This window comes from Motacilla alba, chromosome 4 (assembly GCF_015832195.1).
Source record: "Motacilla alba alba isolate MOTALB_02 chromosome 4, Motacilla_alba_V1.0_pri, whole genome shotgun sequence".
In the NCBI taxonomy this organism is placed as follows: Eukaryota; Metazoa; Chordata; class Aves; order Passeriformes; family Motacillidae; genus Motacilla; species Motacilla alba.
The window spans coordinates 31,894,692-31,912,745 of NC_052019.1; the positions used below are offsets into that span (position 1 = coordinate 31,894,692).

The following is an 18,054-nucleotide window of genomic DNA, read 5'->3' on the forward strand; positions in this document are numbered from 1 at the left end:
ATGGTACACATATGTTACTCCCAAAACATGTCCCAGAGGTGCTCAGCAATCATCATACCATAACACAGTTATAGCACTAAGCACAGCTGAAACTGTCACACAAACTGTAAGCTGAACCAGTATCAAGCATCTGGATTTTTCACTCAAGGAAACAGCTTCCATCTTGCACTTGGAATGTGCTAGTTTTCTTTCCTGGCTTATGCAGTTTTGCACAAAGTAGCTTCACCAAATCAGCTCTGTGACTAAGCAGAGTTAGGACAGCAATCATATAACACAGTATCCTCTTTTGGCTCCTCTTCTATGTTTTTCTACACAAAATATTAAATAAAAGTTTTACTTTACATTAAACCCATGATGCTTCTAAATGCAACACTTCAATTTTGCTTTGCAGCTAAAATGATTGCAACTTACCATAACAATGAGAAATCTTAACTGCCTGGTCTGTGATCTTGCCCTGGACAACAACTACTGCTGCTAATTCATTCACAAAATGGACAATGTTCCTTTAGTCCTAACATATCATTTAACCACAAGAGTGACAGGACACTTAACACTTTTAAAGATTAGGCCTTTTAATAATACATCTAATTATGAATGCAGAGAAGCTCTGTATTTTAGTCTACAGCTTTTAAAAAGCTCAGCCATGACATGCTAAGGGTACTTTTATCAGTAGCACTGTTTCTGTTGTCTTTACACTATTAAATAATTTTTGATCTCTAAATAATGTGTGCCTGTTCAGGAACAGATTTGCTTTCAAACATCCATGTGGCCCCCTGGTCATGTTTCCTTCACCTGTACCCCTCCCTACTTCTTTGTAAAATGACATCACCACTTGCGATGGAGATGTTTACAGAACACATTTAGAGGACTGAATGCAGTTATTGAATAAGCACTAGAAACAAGGATACTGATGACAAAAGTTTCATAGTCAGTTTGAAGTCAACCTAAATTTACCTGCTACTGAAAAGGGTAGCTCTTGCCTGCCTTGTGTGGACCTGACCCTGCCACATGTTTCTGCTGCTTCCCTGACTAAGCCTTGCAGGCAGCCAGACAGATCAGGGACCGCTCTCAGTTAAATACTAGCCCTAAGAAAAAAAAAAAAAAAGATTAGTCCTAGCATCAAGGGAAGAGTAGGAATGAACAGCTTTAGATGTGGCAGGGGAGAAATGTGTCAGCGCATGGCATAAGGGAAGGAAAAAACACTGTTCCTAGTCATCAGGACAGATTTAAATAATCTTAAACTGACTGAGTCTGCAAAATCAATGAAGCTTTTAGGAGAACTCTCATACATCTTTTAAACTGGTTGAAATGGATGGTACTGATATTCTTCTGCCAATGATTGTTTTATTGTCCCTAGTTCCAAAGAGCTACGATGGCTGACACACAGAGTAAAAGATTCCTATGAGCTGCAATGATGTATGGTGCACTTCTCTTGCTCATTTTTTTATTCCTCTCCCTCTGCTTTTTAATGAAAATAGATGCAAATCTTAGTTTTCAGAGATGATTTAGTATTGTATCATTCTTTTTGGGACCACCAATTCTAGATCTTCAGACATGTTCAACTCTGATATTACAAAGTGACCATTACAACACGTATACACAAAAACTGCACTGAAAATTTTGCATGCAGATTAATGCCAAAATTAGCTTTCTTTAGGTGACAAAGGAGCAATAGTATTATATAAGCCCTAAAAATAAAGGAATAAAATTAATCATGACAGGTAACACTTACTATATATAACTTGCATAAAAGCAATGCATGAAAAATTGTGAGGTTTTTTTTTCCCCAATGATGATTAATATCTTCACACATTTTGCACACAAATACTTTGGAAGTCAAATGACCATTGCAAATCCCTTTAACTGCAGGCATTTCTTTCTGATTTTTTTTTACTGTCCTTTTTTTCAATTTATCAGACTTTAAAAATATATTTTTTCTTTTATAGTGTGAAATTGGTAATTTTGATTCCCCCAAAGAATGTTGCATACTTCAGTTTAAATGAAAAGATACTACCCCACCTCAGGAAGCAGAGTTACATAACCAGTGGAAGCTAGAAGAATATACCAGAGGAGCATCTCTATATGCACAACCTGTTCGTATATTCTTCCCATGGCATCTTCTGAAGGGCACTGTCACACCCAGCTGAATCTTACCAGATGGATGCTGGATGGCTACTTTGTATTTCCTGGAAAAGGGCTGTGGAGTACATTTTTTATTATACGGTAGGATAATAATAACAACGTGGTACTTCAAGCCAAAGGGCTGAATTCACCCTCAGTTCAGTTTATTTTTGGACACTTATGCAAAGAAGTGACCCAAACTCAGCAAAATCCCTAAATTTAATTCTTTTCATGCAAAGCTTATGAAAAAGTTTTGAAATATCCTATCCTAACTTATATGCCAGTCTCGCAAAACAAAATACCCTACAGAATGTTTTGGCTTGGTTTTTTTTTAAGCTTATTTTATGTGACCTTGCCAAAAAATGGTGTTTGTTAATAAGTAAACAATAAAAAATAAAAAAAAAGGATGTGTGGAACACAAACGTAATTGAAAGTTGCTCATCTGTTTCTCTTATGATTTAAACAAGGTGGTATAGCAGCACTAAATCCAGTATGCTCACCACATCCTTCTCTCTTGCTAGCTAAGTTTAACATAAACAGAAATTTTGCTTCCCTAATTATTTACACAAAAGCTAAATGTCTACCACTGCAGTAATCAAACACAAGTTTGATATGCAGCTAGCATATAAATAGTAGTCCAAGAACTGATTTTTAATCCAGCTGATACCCTATCCTGGAGGTGACTCTCATACTCTGGAGTGAGACAGGCTGAGCAAGAAGCAAACACCACAACATACTCCCCATCAAAAACTGACTGAAAGTATAGCACTTCAACTACTGGACGGCATTGTGTTTAAAAAAGAAAAGTGCAAAGAGTTTCATACAACAGTTCTATGTGAGAAAGATGTCAGGCATCTGCAGAACAACCAATAACATAAATTCAAAGCCTTCTCAAGCTTCTTTTTTAGACTGGACTCAGTGCTAATGGTATGATTTACTCAAATAATTTTTCAGGATTTTGCTCAGCAAAAAATATACATTTATTAGAATCCCACTCTAGTTTGATATATCACTGCAAGCTGCATCAGGCTCTCTAATTTCTCTCTTGTCATTAACATAAGTGGGAGTAACCATCAAATCCAAAGGAATTTCTTCCAGCGCGACAGGACTTTGACTGAAATTGAAATTTAGTCCTGTGTAGAAACAGGATATCCTTCACATGCCTGAGAGCCTTTGCTATTGATGTAAAAAATATATATACTTCTGAGGAACAAGAACATCATTTACAGGGGAAAATTTAAAAACTGACCAAAAAACCAAAAAAAACCCCAAATAAACAAACCAACCAACCAAAACCCCCAAAACCCCCACAAAACAAAACATTTTTTTCACATAATACAATCAGTCTTGGAGGTTTTATTTTTAAACACAGGCAATAAATAATTCAAGCTTAAGTAAGCCACTCTAAGAGAACTACTACTGTACATTACTTCTGTGTTCTTAGAGTCATTGTTCTGAACTCTGATGAGCTGCTATGCAGGCCAAACAAAACAGGTCATGCTCCATTCCATCAAGGACTGCCAAAGATCAGACAGGCAAGGAAGAAGGCTAGCATAAAGGATTCTTAACCTGGAAATGAACTTTTGAAATCTCCAGGGCAGGGAATGCACCAACAACTCTCTCCTCCTTACATTTCTAAGACTTCTAGCACACTGAGACTTCCATGATGCCTGAAATCCCTGGAATAGTAATTACTAACCATCACCACCACACACAAACATCTGGACTCTCTTCCCAAGTATCTTAGACAAGGCACCTCTCTCTCAGCAGTGCTAAGTCACATATCAAACATCAAGTTCCGATATCCTGAGCATTTTTAATTTGTAGGGGGAATGGCTATTCCAGTCTGACCAGTTTAAAATGGTGACTAGATACCTTCCAAAATTTTTGAAGAAAACAAACAAGGAAGCCCACAGAACAATATAATTTGTTTTTCTTTTTGTCTGAGCCAAAGATTATGCCACCTGGTCATGACTAGTCTTTCCATTCGTCTTGTTGATGGTATCTTAGAAGGAAAGGGAAGAGTATGCAGGAGCTCATCCCTCTTATTCTAAAAGCAAACACAAGTTTAATACAGAAAAAGGGTTCAGGGAAGTTTTCAGCAAACAGAAAATGAACTAATAGCGAGTCAATGCCGCCAATGGTCATTGGTTTCTTACTGTATGGTAGAAAACTCACACATCTGAATAGAGGATTCCAGAGCTGTAGAAAAAACACTGTCTGAAAATGTGTGGAATTTTTAAATACAGCCCTACATTCTGTCACCAATATCACACCCCCATAAAACCATAAATGGAACTTCCTAGTCTGTAAAGCTGCAATGAATGTGACAGTCCTACCGTGGAGAGTTGAACCCGCTGTCCACAGTAATGCTGCTGCTGTCCATGCTGTCCAGGCGGGCTGAGTGGGTGGCTCTCTGGTTGTTGCTATTTTCTGTTTCCTTCGGGGTGAGAAGAGTAAGATTCTTCTCAAACTTTCGTTGTAGATCCCTTTCCTTTTCTCTCTCTAGGAGCCATTGCATTGTACCAACATCATCCCTGTTCTTTTCTTCCTCAGCATTTTTGTTGGTTCCTTCCTCTGAGTCATCATCATCAGATACGTTGTAGTAGTCAAAGGAGGCCTCCTGGTTCCCGGTTGTCTCTTGCTGTCTCTGAGAAACAGGCATGACTTGTGTGACTGAGGTTACCATCGCTTGTTCAAGTTTCTCACATCTGAGGGGCAATGTGTCAGAGGCGGTCTTTTGATGGGGCTTTAGCAGAGGGGTGCTAGACTTATGATAACTATTCACAGAAAGAGTGTTGTGCAGAGGCTTAAAGAGTGTATCCTTGCTAAATATTTCTTTCCTTTTATCAAGGCTGCTTGATTCAGTGCTATGGTGTTGAACCAGACGCCCGTTAGCAATCACCTCTGGAGTTTGGCTAGCAATCACTGAACCACTGCTTGGGCCCTTTGGGGACTCCTCCTTGTGCACCCCAGGCTCCCTAGCAATATGTTGAGACTGTCTTTCTGTGGGAGTCATTTTTTTTAGCCCATCTGTCCCTGTTAGCGTATCATGATCCTCTTTATTCTTTCCCAGTGGTGATGGAGCAGTAAGCACAGTCTCACTGGAGGTGTTGCACTGAAAATAGTCATCAACTGCAGATTTTGTTGTGCAGGAGTTGAGCTCGCTATATGATGGCAAATTCTCCGTAGGCTTGCCTTGTTCCAATAGGCTACAAGAACTGGGGGTTTCTACACCGCCACCAGCTATTTCAGGGATGCAAGTCTCTTTGTAGCTTGTGGATGAAATCAGAGCCCTTTGATGACTGAGTGACTGAGATGGCCTTAAGGTACTATCATCAATGTAGGTTTGGCTAGTTGTTTGGTCATCTGGGCTACAGCCTTCACCTATATCTTCAGGTGTGCCTAAAGTAGCTGAGCCCAGAGGTCCCTTGGAGTTATCCATGGATCTAGACCTTTCTTTAGCCTTACTGGACCGCTCATTCCTTGATCTTCTGTCCTGTGTATGGCTGTGGCTCCGATGGACCTTGGAGTGGGAGCTTCCCCTGGAAGGTTCAGGGAAAGGCATTTCAGTTCTTCTTTTGGCCAATTCACCAGACACATCCCACTCTGGTGTCATGGGAAAGTGAGATTCAATCATGTTAGGATTACTGTGCATTATATAATTATCTCCCTTGTGTTCTATTATAAAACAGCCTTCCCGTGGGGATCGAGTCAAGGGATCATAGAACTCATACTCCCTTTCAGCAGGTATATCCAAATGAGAGCCATCTGATGGGTCTCCTTTGGACACCCGGGTCTTGCTGTGCGACCTCGACTTCCCATGAGACTTTCTGTGATTCCTGCTCTTTTTACTTCGTCCACTGTGGTGAGCTGAAGACCCTGCTTTGCTTCGTTGAGCTTTTTCTTCTTCAAGTTTCTTCATTAGTGCAGTGTGTCTCATGACATTTTCCACAGTCAAGTCTGGGTTAATGCGCCTAATAATCTCCATTTCTACCTCTCTAGGTATAGTGGTAGGGGTGTCCTCGTCCCTTAGCGGCCACTCCTCTGGAGGAAACTGGGCAGAGAAATTTGCCAACTGTTTGGTCTTATCCTTCTTAAAACTTAATCGGAATAATTTGAGTCCAAATTTCTTAGACTGCTTTTCTACATCCTTAGGCTTTGTGAGCGTCTCTGATTTATATGAAAAATTGACAGTACTTTTACTTTTCTCAGTAGGTGGGACCTGACATAATGAAGGAGGACAGTATGAGTCTTTACAGTCTTTTGCTGATTTCCTCTGTAGGGTAGATGCATGCATGCTGTGCATGTCTTCTCTGCAACAATGGCAGGAGTCGCAGTGGTTTTTGGGGAGTGTTCGGTCCCTGACACATCCCGAGGTGGAGGGAGTTATAGTTCCTTGTTGTGGAGAGGTACATTGAGACCTGTCAGGTATCCTCTCATCCAAATGGTACCATTTGCTGTTAGTTCTTATGAGAGATGGTGTTATAAAGTAAGTCTGTGGGGTTACAATGAAATAACCATCCGGAGTTGGGTATATTTTCCTCTCCCGTACAAGCATGTTCAAAGTGTGTCGAAGGATTTCTGGACTGGGTGTTGGAACTCCTAGAAATAACAGTAAACACATATCAGGAAGTGCATAAAACTGTGTAGGACTCTCTGGTTTCCCCCTCCCCAACAAAAAGCTAGTTTTCCCAATGTGCAAGCTGGAATACGCTGAACAAACATAAAGCGTTTTGTTAGGCATTCTCTTCCCTGTTCACTTCTCCACTTATCTCCTACACTTCAGACATATCAATTATTAATTAAATAGTCAGCCATTAATAAAGTGCTAAAAAAACCCCCAAGTCACTTCCAATGTGCAGGTGACCTTAAGCTACAAGACGGAATTACTGAAAATCAGTGTCAAGGGAAATATTCTACTTTTATTCTTCTTCCAACAAAGCATTTATATCCAAATTCACCTGAATACTCTTATAATGCCTTGTCACATACAAAGCAGTAGGTATTTGTTACTTTGGATGCCTAAGTTGCTTTTCCCACAGAATACTACACAGAGAAAAAAAAAAAAAGCAGTTCCTCAAACTGTCCCTTTATCACAAACCTGATTTAACTGATTTGCTCTCCCATTAAAATGTTTCAACTACATCAGCTGCTTCAAAACAGAGACATCCTGAATGATACAGTTCATCTTACCCAGAAAGTCTTTTCCATTAGGCTGGAAGTTACAGATTTAGCTCCCAAAAATTTGCTTCTCAGAGTTCCTTGTCTTTCAGGTGAGATGTGTGGGACACTATCTAAGTGCATGTGTTGCATACTGAGAGAGGGACAAGTATGACTACTCCACATCAATGGCATGTGGTAGACTTGGCACTGTGAGACAGATCCTTCCCATTACCAGTGCACCTGCTGGATTCAGTGGTGCTTGACCAAGTCTTCAATAGTTGGTTAGATAAAACACTAAGTTGCATGTTGTGTATGGGAGTAATTTCCATCTAGAGCTAAGGAGAAAAGAACTTTAGTTCACAAACTAGATTTAAAAAGTTTGTTTATGCTGAATAAAAAATTAAAATACTTCCATATTATAACTGGAAAAAGCTATCTTCAATCAATACATTTTGTTCAACTAAAATGCATTTTAATTCTGAGTACTAGTCTGGTTTACATTTTTAGAACTAATGACATTTTTTTCCAAACATTTGGAAGCTCTATTTTAAACAGAAAAAGTTAAAATTATTTATTCTGGGTCTTACTTTTAAACAAAAGTAATTTGGGGAAAAAAAAAGAATCAGAGAACAACTTAGTTTGGAAGAGAATTCATTAACTAATCTGGTTAGCACCTCTACTCAAATCCTGGCCAATTTAGATGAGGTTGGTCAGGACCTTGTCAAGTCAAACTCTGTCTTGAAGAACAGAATTTCAATGCATGCAAAAACATTTCAGTGAAGCATATGCTATTTACAAAAACACTTCATGGAGAAATCTCAGCGGGGGTACCTGCCCCAAACAGAGTATCTGCAGGAGCACACAGTGTCTGGTCATCAACTCTTCTCCAACACGTCAAAGGTTGGAGCCTGTAAGCTCATTGATCTCCTTGTGACAGCAACACCCATTAAAAGCAACAAGAAAAAGAGAGTTTGAACCAATTCCTTAACTCATCCTGTTTCTTGCAACTGGGCTGGAGGCAACATATTCTTATGTCTGACTGTGAGTGTTGTTTGAACTTAGAGACATGACCATACTGCTCATATCCATAACTAAAATCTTAAAATGGAAACAGCAAAGGGTTAGGAACAACATGGACATGACTGAAAGCAGTTACAACACAAAAGGCACCAGGAAGAAGTACACAGGGACATGTGCTGGTTTTGACTTGGGTACAGTTAATACAGTTCATCCACAGTCCATAGAGCTGAAATATTGGGGCCACTGTGTTCACAGGAAGTGAGAGGCCAAGATACGATATAATTTGAGAGCATCAATGAGAATGAAAATTGAAAAAAAAATATGGAGAATCAGGAGCTTGCATTTTCTTCCCTTTTCATGCAGGTATCCACAATTTCTGTAATAATCTGAGTGACAGTAACAAAGATCCCCAGAACCTCTATATGAGTTAACATGCCAGAAACAGCAACAGGTGGAAAAAGCTAAAATCCAGAGAGCTGGGGGCAAAAAAAGACTATTTGTTGCTAGCCCAGAATTCTGAATCTCTCTGGACTAAGTAAAAAATATGCTGCCTTCCTGTGGATTATGAGGCAAAGCAGGCTGTCTTCTGCATGAGCTTTTGATAGCACACAGGAATATGAAGAGTGATTTCAATCCCTGTAACAACCAGTGGTCACCTAACTCTTCGTTCCTGCAGTGGAGCTGCTGTGTCTGCTTGGGCGACGCCACCCCTTTGATGTTATGACTTGCATCACAACAAGACGTGGATGACTGCAAAACTCAAGCTCATTTGTTTCTCCATCCCGTGCTGAATATGCACTGCAGGGTCCAACCATGGTCCAGCTCAGGTGCAACTGCTCTGCAGCAGCCAACCTCTCTTCCTTCCCCTACATGAATAACCTGCCCCACCCATTGCACTTTTCAGAAGCTTACAAGTGAAGACTTCAACACGTACTTACCTTTGTGAGAACCTGGTTTTTCACCCTTATTTTACTAAAAAGACTTTTCTTAACATACTGTTTCAAAAGCATCACAACACAAATAAAAAGGATGAAAGTATTTCTCCTGGGAGCTTAGAGAAAAGTTAGGGAAAGAGATTGAAATGGATGCACTGATGTTTTACAGCAATTTAGGCAAAAATGCACTGCAAATACAGGGTAAAAATAATAATATGTATTTTTCACCCAGTAAACCATAAGGGCTACAACGTGTTGGGTGAGTCTCTGAACACTGGATGCACAGTAGTTACATTAATTGAGTAACTCCTGTGAACGGAGAATGTGCAGATAAACACCAAGGAAAAAAAATCAGCATGCCTGGCAGTCAATGATGCTGTAAAGTTAATTGTGTCAGCCTTCTCTCTGGAGTTGAAGCCTACCACTTTTATCACTCCCAACATACAGTCCATGCTGTGGTTCACTAAGCCAGCAGGGATGACAGCAGATGCAGATCTTGGAAGCTCAGCACTGTCAGCTAAGGGTAGCTATGGGTTTTATTCCAAGCTCTTTTAGGTACTTACAAAAGCAGAAACAGACCCAAACTCAGCTTGGGCTTTCCTGCATGGCAGACAGGAGCAATGACATTAAAAAAGGAACAATGGGATCCAGAGTGAATAGATTTCTTGGCTTTCTCAAGACTTTCCTCTTTAAAGTGATCTGCCCAAATACTGTCTATATACAACCTGCCCCCCTGCAATCAAAGGTCTCCTTATGGTCTCTCTTCCTCCATTAAACAGGAACAAGGGAAAAAACCCCAGTGACTTACAGATTCTAACCCATAAAATACTGCATGACAGCAGTGGTGTTATTTAAGATTATGTAGTGGTTTAATAATTCAAAAGCAGAAACTGTCTGGACACTGAATCATCAGACATGTACATTTTCTGTATCTCAAGAGAGTCTACTATGCCATCCACTGAGCTTCCAGACAGAAGATTATGTCTTGTTTGCTGCTCACAAAGAACACTGACCTAGAGTGAACTCAGTTAATGTAAGACACTTCTTTTAAGTGCAACACATATAATTCATATATTTAAAGAGTGAAGTTATAAAGGTGATTGTCAGAGGAATTTGCCAGCTTTCAGAAAACTGCTTGCTTCAAAAGTAACCTAGGCCAATACACAAGCATTTTCTACACCAAAATTTTGAAAGTCTTAAAATTATTTAAACATGTATGTGGACAGCACTAGTGAGGAAAAAAAAAAGAAAGACAAATATCCTTATTAAAGGCAGCACAGACTAAGGTTTGATGTTGTCTTTGTCCAGGTTCACACAGATAAGAGGGTCTGGTTGCCAAACACAGAACAGGGGTTACATTCTTAGCTCCTTATACTGGATTTCAAAGACTTACATTTAATGTATGGGATTTAAACCATGGTCAATAAATTACAATGCAGGGCTGTACAAACATGTCATTGTTTAATTCTAAGTTAGAATAATGGGAGCACGTGCAGGAGTAGCCCTCTTGCTTTTTAAAAAACCCAACAAATAACAAAAACCACAAATAAGATGTGAATAAAATAAATAAAATGAAAATAAAATAAATTGAATAAAATAATTTCATGAAAAAAATAAAATAAATAAAATAAATTCATGAAAAATACATCTGAAGTAGTACTTAAATGGTGTTAAATCTGCTAAAATGATTTTCTCCTGAGCTGATGCTAAGGCTTAACAAGGGATAAAAGAAATACTCTGATTGGCTCATGAAATACTAGTTAAAGATGTGGAGTGGTTGCTATGTGATGTTATAAATAATTAGCATACCTTATTTCAGATAGAGCCATGGCCCAGATTTATGCCTGCACAATGGCTCAGCAAACTAGAGGGCTAGACAGCAACTGTAAGACCCTGCACTGAGGAAAAAGGTTTATTATTCTTAGGCACTTTTGAAAATAGCATCTGGGAGTCTTAGGAAATTTATCTTCACCATGAAACGCAGTGAAGCATCTGTTCATTAAAGCACAAACAACACAGGCAGACAAGTGCTGCTACAGGAAGAGATACAGAGAGGTTATGTGATAATAACAGACACATCTGCAGTAGTAATGCTCTTCTCTCCCTCAGAGCATCAGCACCTAGTTAGGAAAAATAAACTATCAGAATATGAGAGGACATCAGCTATTTTACAATAGCCACAAAGAATACAAAGGCTCAAAAAGCTACAGCTGATTTATTACAGGGCAGAGAAGTGAAAAGAGTCAGCGCAAGAAGTGTGGAAAGGAGAAAATTTTTGGAGAAAATTTTTCTCTCATACACTGAGAGAACATGTATGCTTGCTATATTAAATATGTCGTGGCTGTAAGAGAAAGGCATTTTTCTAGCGAAGGAGAAAAACTGGTCAACAAAGGGTGGATTTTTTTTTATTCAAATAACTTTCTCTACATTTTGGGAAGTGAGGCTCTTTTTTTTTTTTAAATCTCAGACTTGAGAAATTCACGTGTTAATGGCTAGTGGAAAAAAAAAAAAAGGCAGCAAGAGACTATGTGCTAACTTGCCTCAGGCTTCGTCTGAGCAACGTCTACAAAATAATCCAGCCAGCTGAATTATTTTTCATGTTTGGTTCTGTCTAACAAGAATAGCACAACACACCAAGTGAACTGATAATCATGCTCCCAGGAAACTCAAGGAATGTCACCAAAAAATTATCATTCCACCATGCAAAAATGTTTATATAAAAATATTGATAGAATAATTGAAAAAATACTTGCAATCTATGAAATTCTTCTAATACATAGCATACATAGAAAAGATAACTTGGGGAAAAAATCCTCAAAATGAATGAAGAGAATTACAATTGTGAAATTTGCCTTCTTTGCATTCTAACCCTTACAATTTTTACCATTATTTTTAAAATCAGCCTGATAAACAAAACTACAAATAGGGAGAGAAAGCCAGTATTTACAAAATATGCTTGCAGTATTTTTTCAAAGTGCAATAATTAAATGTCAGACAATTGTTTATTCCAAACATGGCACTCAATTGAGAATTATATTTTAAATTCTCAGAACTCAGCATCAGTTACAGCAAAAGAGATGTAAATTTCAAGGCTCTAGGTAACTCTTGCTCTAAAATGTAAGCAAAAAAATTCCAGACATCAAAACATGGCTGTGGTTAGGCTGCCTAGATGAGACCGATGCATCAGTAGTTTTCCTACTGAGGCATTTTTAATTACCTACTCTTTGCAGCTATAAATAGGTACAATGGAGAAGTTTCTCAGCTACTTTAGAGAACTGTAAACTCAGACACAGAACAGACAAACATCTTCCCCAGGATCATACAAAGCACAAATGAAAAAGTTGTGCTCTCTTGAGCAGTAAACCTCTGCCCAGCGCCTTAGCGCCTCAGTGTAAAATGTCTCTCCAAGATGCATTTTGCATGATTCACCCACTCCAGATACAGACAACCAGTAGAGAAGCAGCATGTTCAAGAGTACATTCTTGTTACAGGATTCCCTTTTTGTGGTGTTACTGTATCTCTAATCCAAGACTATTTCCATTTACCATTTGATAAATATCAAATGCTGACAAGAGTACCTTCTGAACAGTACACCAGCATTTGAGAACATAGCAAGTGTATCTATAGCTCTCCAAAACTTTTACTTTAGTCATGGAGAGAGATGTCTTTTTTGTTGTTGTTTTTCAAGCAAGGGCTGTACAGAAGCAAAAGGCAGAACGGTGTCCAAGAAGGATCTGAGAACTCCTGGAAAGCAGGCTGACACAGTCCTTTCACTGTAAATACAACCTCCCCCTGGAAAGAGGCACATCATTGTTACTGGACTCTACTACTTCCATCAGGCCACACACTGAGAGCCTGTTCTAGGTGAAGGAAGACATGCAGTTGTGTGGGAAACCTGGTCTTTAGAAGGGAGGTCTCTACCGAGATGTCCATGAGGTTACCTCTTCAGAGGCTGGACAATGACACTTGAACTGGTTGAATGATGTCAACAGAACCCTTATGAGTTACTACAACCAGCTTGAAAGCCACAAGGTGAAATGAGTTTGCTCTGGCTATGACATGTCATGCTTTGTTCTCCACAGTTACTAAAGAAGCCCTGCACTCCTTTGGCTACGATGATAAAAAAGATTCTTTTGTGAGAAAAATCACAAACAAGCTTATTCTGATACTGTCTGAAAAAAGAAACAAGCCAGTATTTTGTTGTTTCATACACCAAGTAATTTTTATTACTTAAGTCAGGAATTTGCTCTGCAAAATGCATTCCACTTGAATGGTCTTATCAAAGAGAACTCAATTCTCTATATGTTTAAGGATAAAGAACAAGTTCCAAGATTAGAACCCTAATGTCTCCTTTTACTTTTGGTTAGAGTGTCAGATTAGTCAATATTCCCATCCAGAAGGTACTGAGGATTCTTTAACTGCCTTTTTACAGACATGTGTTCATCTGACCGATGATTTATTAATGACTGGTTACCTGGGAAGCAGGTGGTTAGGTGCTCCATTAGTGCTTCTTGTGTGACTTGTTTTCGGGCAGAGTTCATTGCTGAGATGGCCAGGCAAAGGATTTCCCCAAGTGGAATAAACTGTGACTGAGTGATGGGAGACATGCTGATGGGTGATACATCACCTGTAAAAAGACAAAAGATGTGCAATGAAGCATTTTGTTCAAAAATCTGCTCATAGGACAAAAAGGCAGAGATACAGCTGGTGAAAATTCAGAGATCTCTGGTTTTTTGTACTGAGCTGGGGATAAAACCTTTACAATGGAGAACTATCCATCACCTTATTTCAAAACTTAAGACACAGAGAAGTTTGGAAAATGGGAGATGTACACTTTGCAGACATAGTTTCTCGAAGGGTACAATTGACAGACTCAGAAAAATGCCAATAAATCAGCACTCATGGTTGCAAAACCTCTTAACATCCTACTAGGTAACTGCACAAACAAAACAGTTGCATATGTTTCTCTGGACATAAAAGGGCAAATTTCACTCCCCTTTCAAAGTACAGATCACTCACCATTTCCATTTGATATAGTATTTTTTATTAATAGTAACAAAGATTAAAAAAATGTTGCCAAGTTAATGAATAACATTTTAACTCAGCTGATAAAGCACAGAACTCTTTAGAGGCCCAAAAGCATCAAAACACCTTAAGACTGATACCCTGAATCTCTCCTGGATCTACGTGCCAAATGCCTTTGTACAAACTATGTATTTTTTAGAAGAGAACCTTTAATGGTTTCAGGATGGCCTGAAAATTGAGTTTGTTGTAACTTTCCTCATGTTGTCTTGCAAACTGTTCATTAACCTAGAGATAAAAAAAATCATTAAAAGATCCAAAAGTTATGGGAGAAATTACAATTTGATAATACTAGCACGACTACACATATACAAGCCCATTTTAACATGCTTTATCCAAGTACATAAATCTTTGATTATGCTCTGTAAATCTTCTTGAGGTGGTAACAGCTCCCCAGTGATGTCAAAGAGACGAAAGCAACAGGGTAAAATATTTTCCTTGCCAGTGGAAAAGGAGTAATAAAGAGTAACAGACAGAACAAAGGGCACTTAAGTATGAATCCTATTCCGCCCACAGGTTAGTCAACAGCCAGGAATTAAGTTCTACCTAAATGGCTTTGAAATGTCACAAAAATCATCCTATTTCTGAGGTCACAGAGCAACACCTTGTGATCAAATAATGAATCAAATTACTAGAAATTAATTAAAATTTTCATTCTCAATTCAGAAGATCTAATACTTGCCCCATTAATTCTATATTCCTATTATGTCTACTAAACAAGAGCAGCAGCTTCTAAAATAGAATATCAAAATGCACTTACTCTGGCATTATACTCAGCAATTTGGTGGGAAAACATTGGTGAGAGTAGTAAACTGCACAGCTGTCTCAGTGAGACTTATGAGCAATATTTTTCAATCACAAGCTCTACAATCTGCTCTACAGCAGTGATACACGTTATCCAAGACACAAGAACGATTTAAAACAACACATTTGTGCTATGCTATCTCCTGATTGCTTTTGCTTAATCAGGCCTGACCAGATCAATGCTGCATTCCCTCCCCAGCACAGCAGCATTCCTCCCCCTTCAACACAGTGAAGCCCAAGATCCTACTAATTCTTATGTGACCACAGAATTGTGACCTTAAAATATAACATCCTCTGGACATTTTTTCTCAAGTACACCTAGAAGTTCCTGCCACATGCATTACAGACAACGGCAAAGAAGATGACAGCTTACAGGGAAACATGAGAGATATGCTTCCATATAACTAGGGAGCAACACCATTTGTTCCCTCATCATTTGAGTATGGATAAAGAACATCACAGTTATTATATTGCTATTTACTAATAATTATTGTCTGCTGTCAGTTTAAACTTCATATACAAATCTTTGTAATCAGCCAGACACATAAGTTTATCAACTTAGATCACCAGTCACCATACACTTTGTATAGAGGATCAGTTTCTTTAATGATTAGTTTCATGTCTAAGAAGCATCAGAATTAAGGTAAGAATTATGCAGATTTAGCTAAGTAATTTAAAAAACTACTGTCTTTAACACAAAGATTATGTGTCACGGGTATCCTTGTGATAAATTAAGTTCAGTGCAATGTCAGACAGATTGGCATTTAGTGGCCACAGCTGAGGTTTAATCTTACCAAGTTCACGGGGCACTGAAATGGGCTCTCTGGTGTCCTGCTTTTGCCTGGGATAGAGTAGCTTTAAGGGCATCCAGGTAAAGGGCAGCAACTCCTTAATTGTTTTATCTGTATCATCAAAGACCTGGCAATTCCCCAAACCTAAGCAGCCTGGCATGAGTATCCCTGTGCCTGTTCCCAGCCATGCACTCTCACTGCCACCTACACAGGTGCCAGGATGGGAAAGCAGGAGGAAGACCTCTTCCTTTCCCTAGGCATGGGAATGATCCATTCACAGCTAACCAGAATGATACTTAGGATGTAGAGAAAGGGCCATAATACCATAACCAGCTTCCTGAAGCGGGAAAAGGACTCAAGGAGTTTTATACCTGAAGCTTTGTTTTGCAGCCTTGTAGTTGCCCACAGAGGGGTGCTTGGACAAGAACTCAGAAACCTCAGAAAGTTGCTCTGCTCATGCCCAGGAGCAGCCCATCCCTCTTCCCTGACTGCCAAGAGCCTGCAGAAATCCACCTCTGAGATCACTTCCAGTCAGGATTTGTTAACTTATAACTGGCTAAGTACAAGCTAAGAAATAATAAAATTTGCCTGATTTTAGTAACTTCACACAATTCTTCCTTCTAAAGTAGGCCTTCAGCATGGAATTGCTTTCTAGCTTAGTGAGCAGAAAACACTGTCTGTGCTGAATTTGACCCCCTGCCAATAGGACTCTTGTCACCAGGAACAAGCCAGGAATTTCCACTGAAATACTGACTATATTTCACACAACTCCTCAATACGAAACATTCAGTAGTGGTTCCTTAATGTTAACACAATTTCTAGCACAGCATGTTATAGTTAGTATACTAGGGTAACACACACCCTGCTTGCAAATATTTGAGAGCTTGACAACCATTTAATTAACTACAAAGATTACTATAATTGCCCATAAAATAATAACTTAAGTGGCTTTAAATGAAATAGAGATGTTTAAAAAATACTGGTTTATATGAGGGCCTTTCTGGTTTGGTTTGTAAGGGAATATCGTGAGTTAAGTCTCATTCTTTTCCACTGAGTGCTCTTCAGCCTTCTCCATTATGACAAGGAAACTAATTTCACCTCTGTTGTGACAGAATGATCTCCACAGCTTGTTGTTCATAACTGTCTGCTGGAGATAGTTACTAGCTCTTGTTTAAAAAGGCTAGCACATATTTTGAGCAGACCTAGTGATAGAAAGCCAAACTCCCCTCACTTAGGGAAACTCTAATTTGCCAGATTTTATCTTGACTGTCCTGTGGCTCTAGGAAATCACACACACTCTGTGGTTATAGTTAGGTCAACAAACCTCTTTGATGCACAGTAACAGCAAATATCTTGCATCTACGAGATAATATAATACATTAACATTAATTACACACATAAATACTGTTAGGCTGTTGAACAGAAGGTTTACTACAACTTCTTAGGAAAGATCTGCTAAAAAAAAAAAGGCAAATACGCTTTTCTAAATTTTTTGAAGACCACATCACTTACATAAAACATCTAGCATATGGCTCCTGTTAGCTCTGACTGATGCTTGTCTCAAGCAGCTTTCTTTTGAAATGAAATTACTAGCCTCAACTTTCATATGTTTGTGTTTCCAATTAAATGAAAACTGGAGCTTAGAGAGCAGTTTTCACCAGCTGACTGCATGTTTTGTTTAAATATGAGATATATACATGTATAGCTTCAGCTCTGTTTCTGCAATGTCTTTCCAAACCTCTCTCCAAATAATTAAAAAAAAAAGTTTTCTAGACTTCTTGTATTAAGTGACATTCAATTTTAAAGAATGTCTAAGCACATAAGAAACATGAATGGGAATTGTTCTCATTTATGCCTTGGGGATTTGTATCGCTAGCCCGCAGGTAAAAATTATTTTTATTACTTAGAACAAAAGACAATGTAGCACATAAAATAAACACTAAGCTCTTACATAGCACTTTTCTTCAGTGGTTTTCAAACACTCTGAAAAACTGGGAACCATAACTATTGTTAACATACAGGTGAGAAATGGATGGTCTAACATAGCTGGGAATAAAAATTCCCACATCCTGAACCCATACCAGCCAGAACTTTTCCTGTGCCAGTGTATCTAGTGTATCTGTTCTCTGCAAGTC

The 18,054-nt window shown here is 38.8% G+C and overlaps 1 protein-coding gene across 9 annotated transcripts in view; it reads right to left on the reverse strand.

Annotated features, from left to right (window-relative positions):
- Positions 1 to 18,054, reverse strand: part of STOX2 (storkhead box 2) — a 143,212-nt gene that overhangs the window by 5,826 nt on the left and 119,332 nt on the right. For all 9 annotated transcript variants that reach the window (XM_038136488.1, XM_038136485.1, XM_038136492.1 and 6 more), the window contains 2 exons: positions 13,717 to 13,869; positions 4,461 to 6,726 (listed from right to left, as the gene is read on the reverse strand). In XM_038136488.1, coding sequence (XP_037992416.1) covers positions 4,461 to 6,726; positions 13,717 to 13,869 — 2,419 coding nt within the window. The remainder of the gene's footprint in view (positions 1 to 4,460; positions 6,727 to 13,716; positions 13,870 to 18,054) is intronic.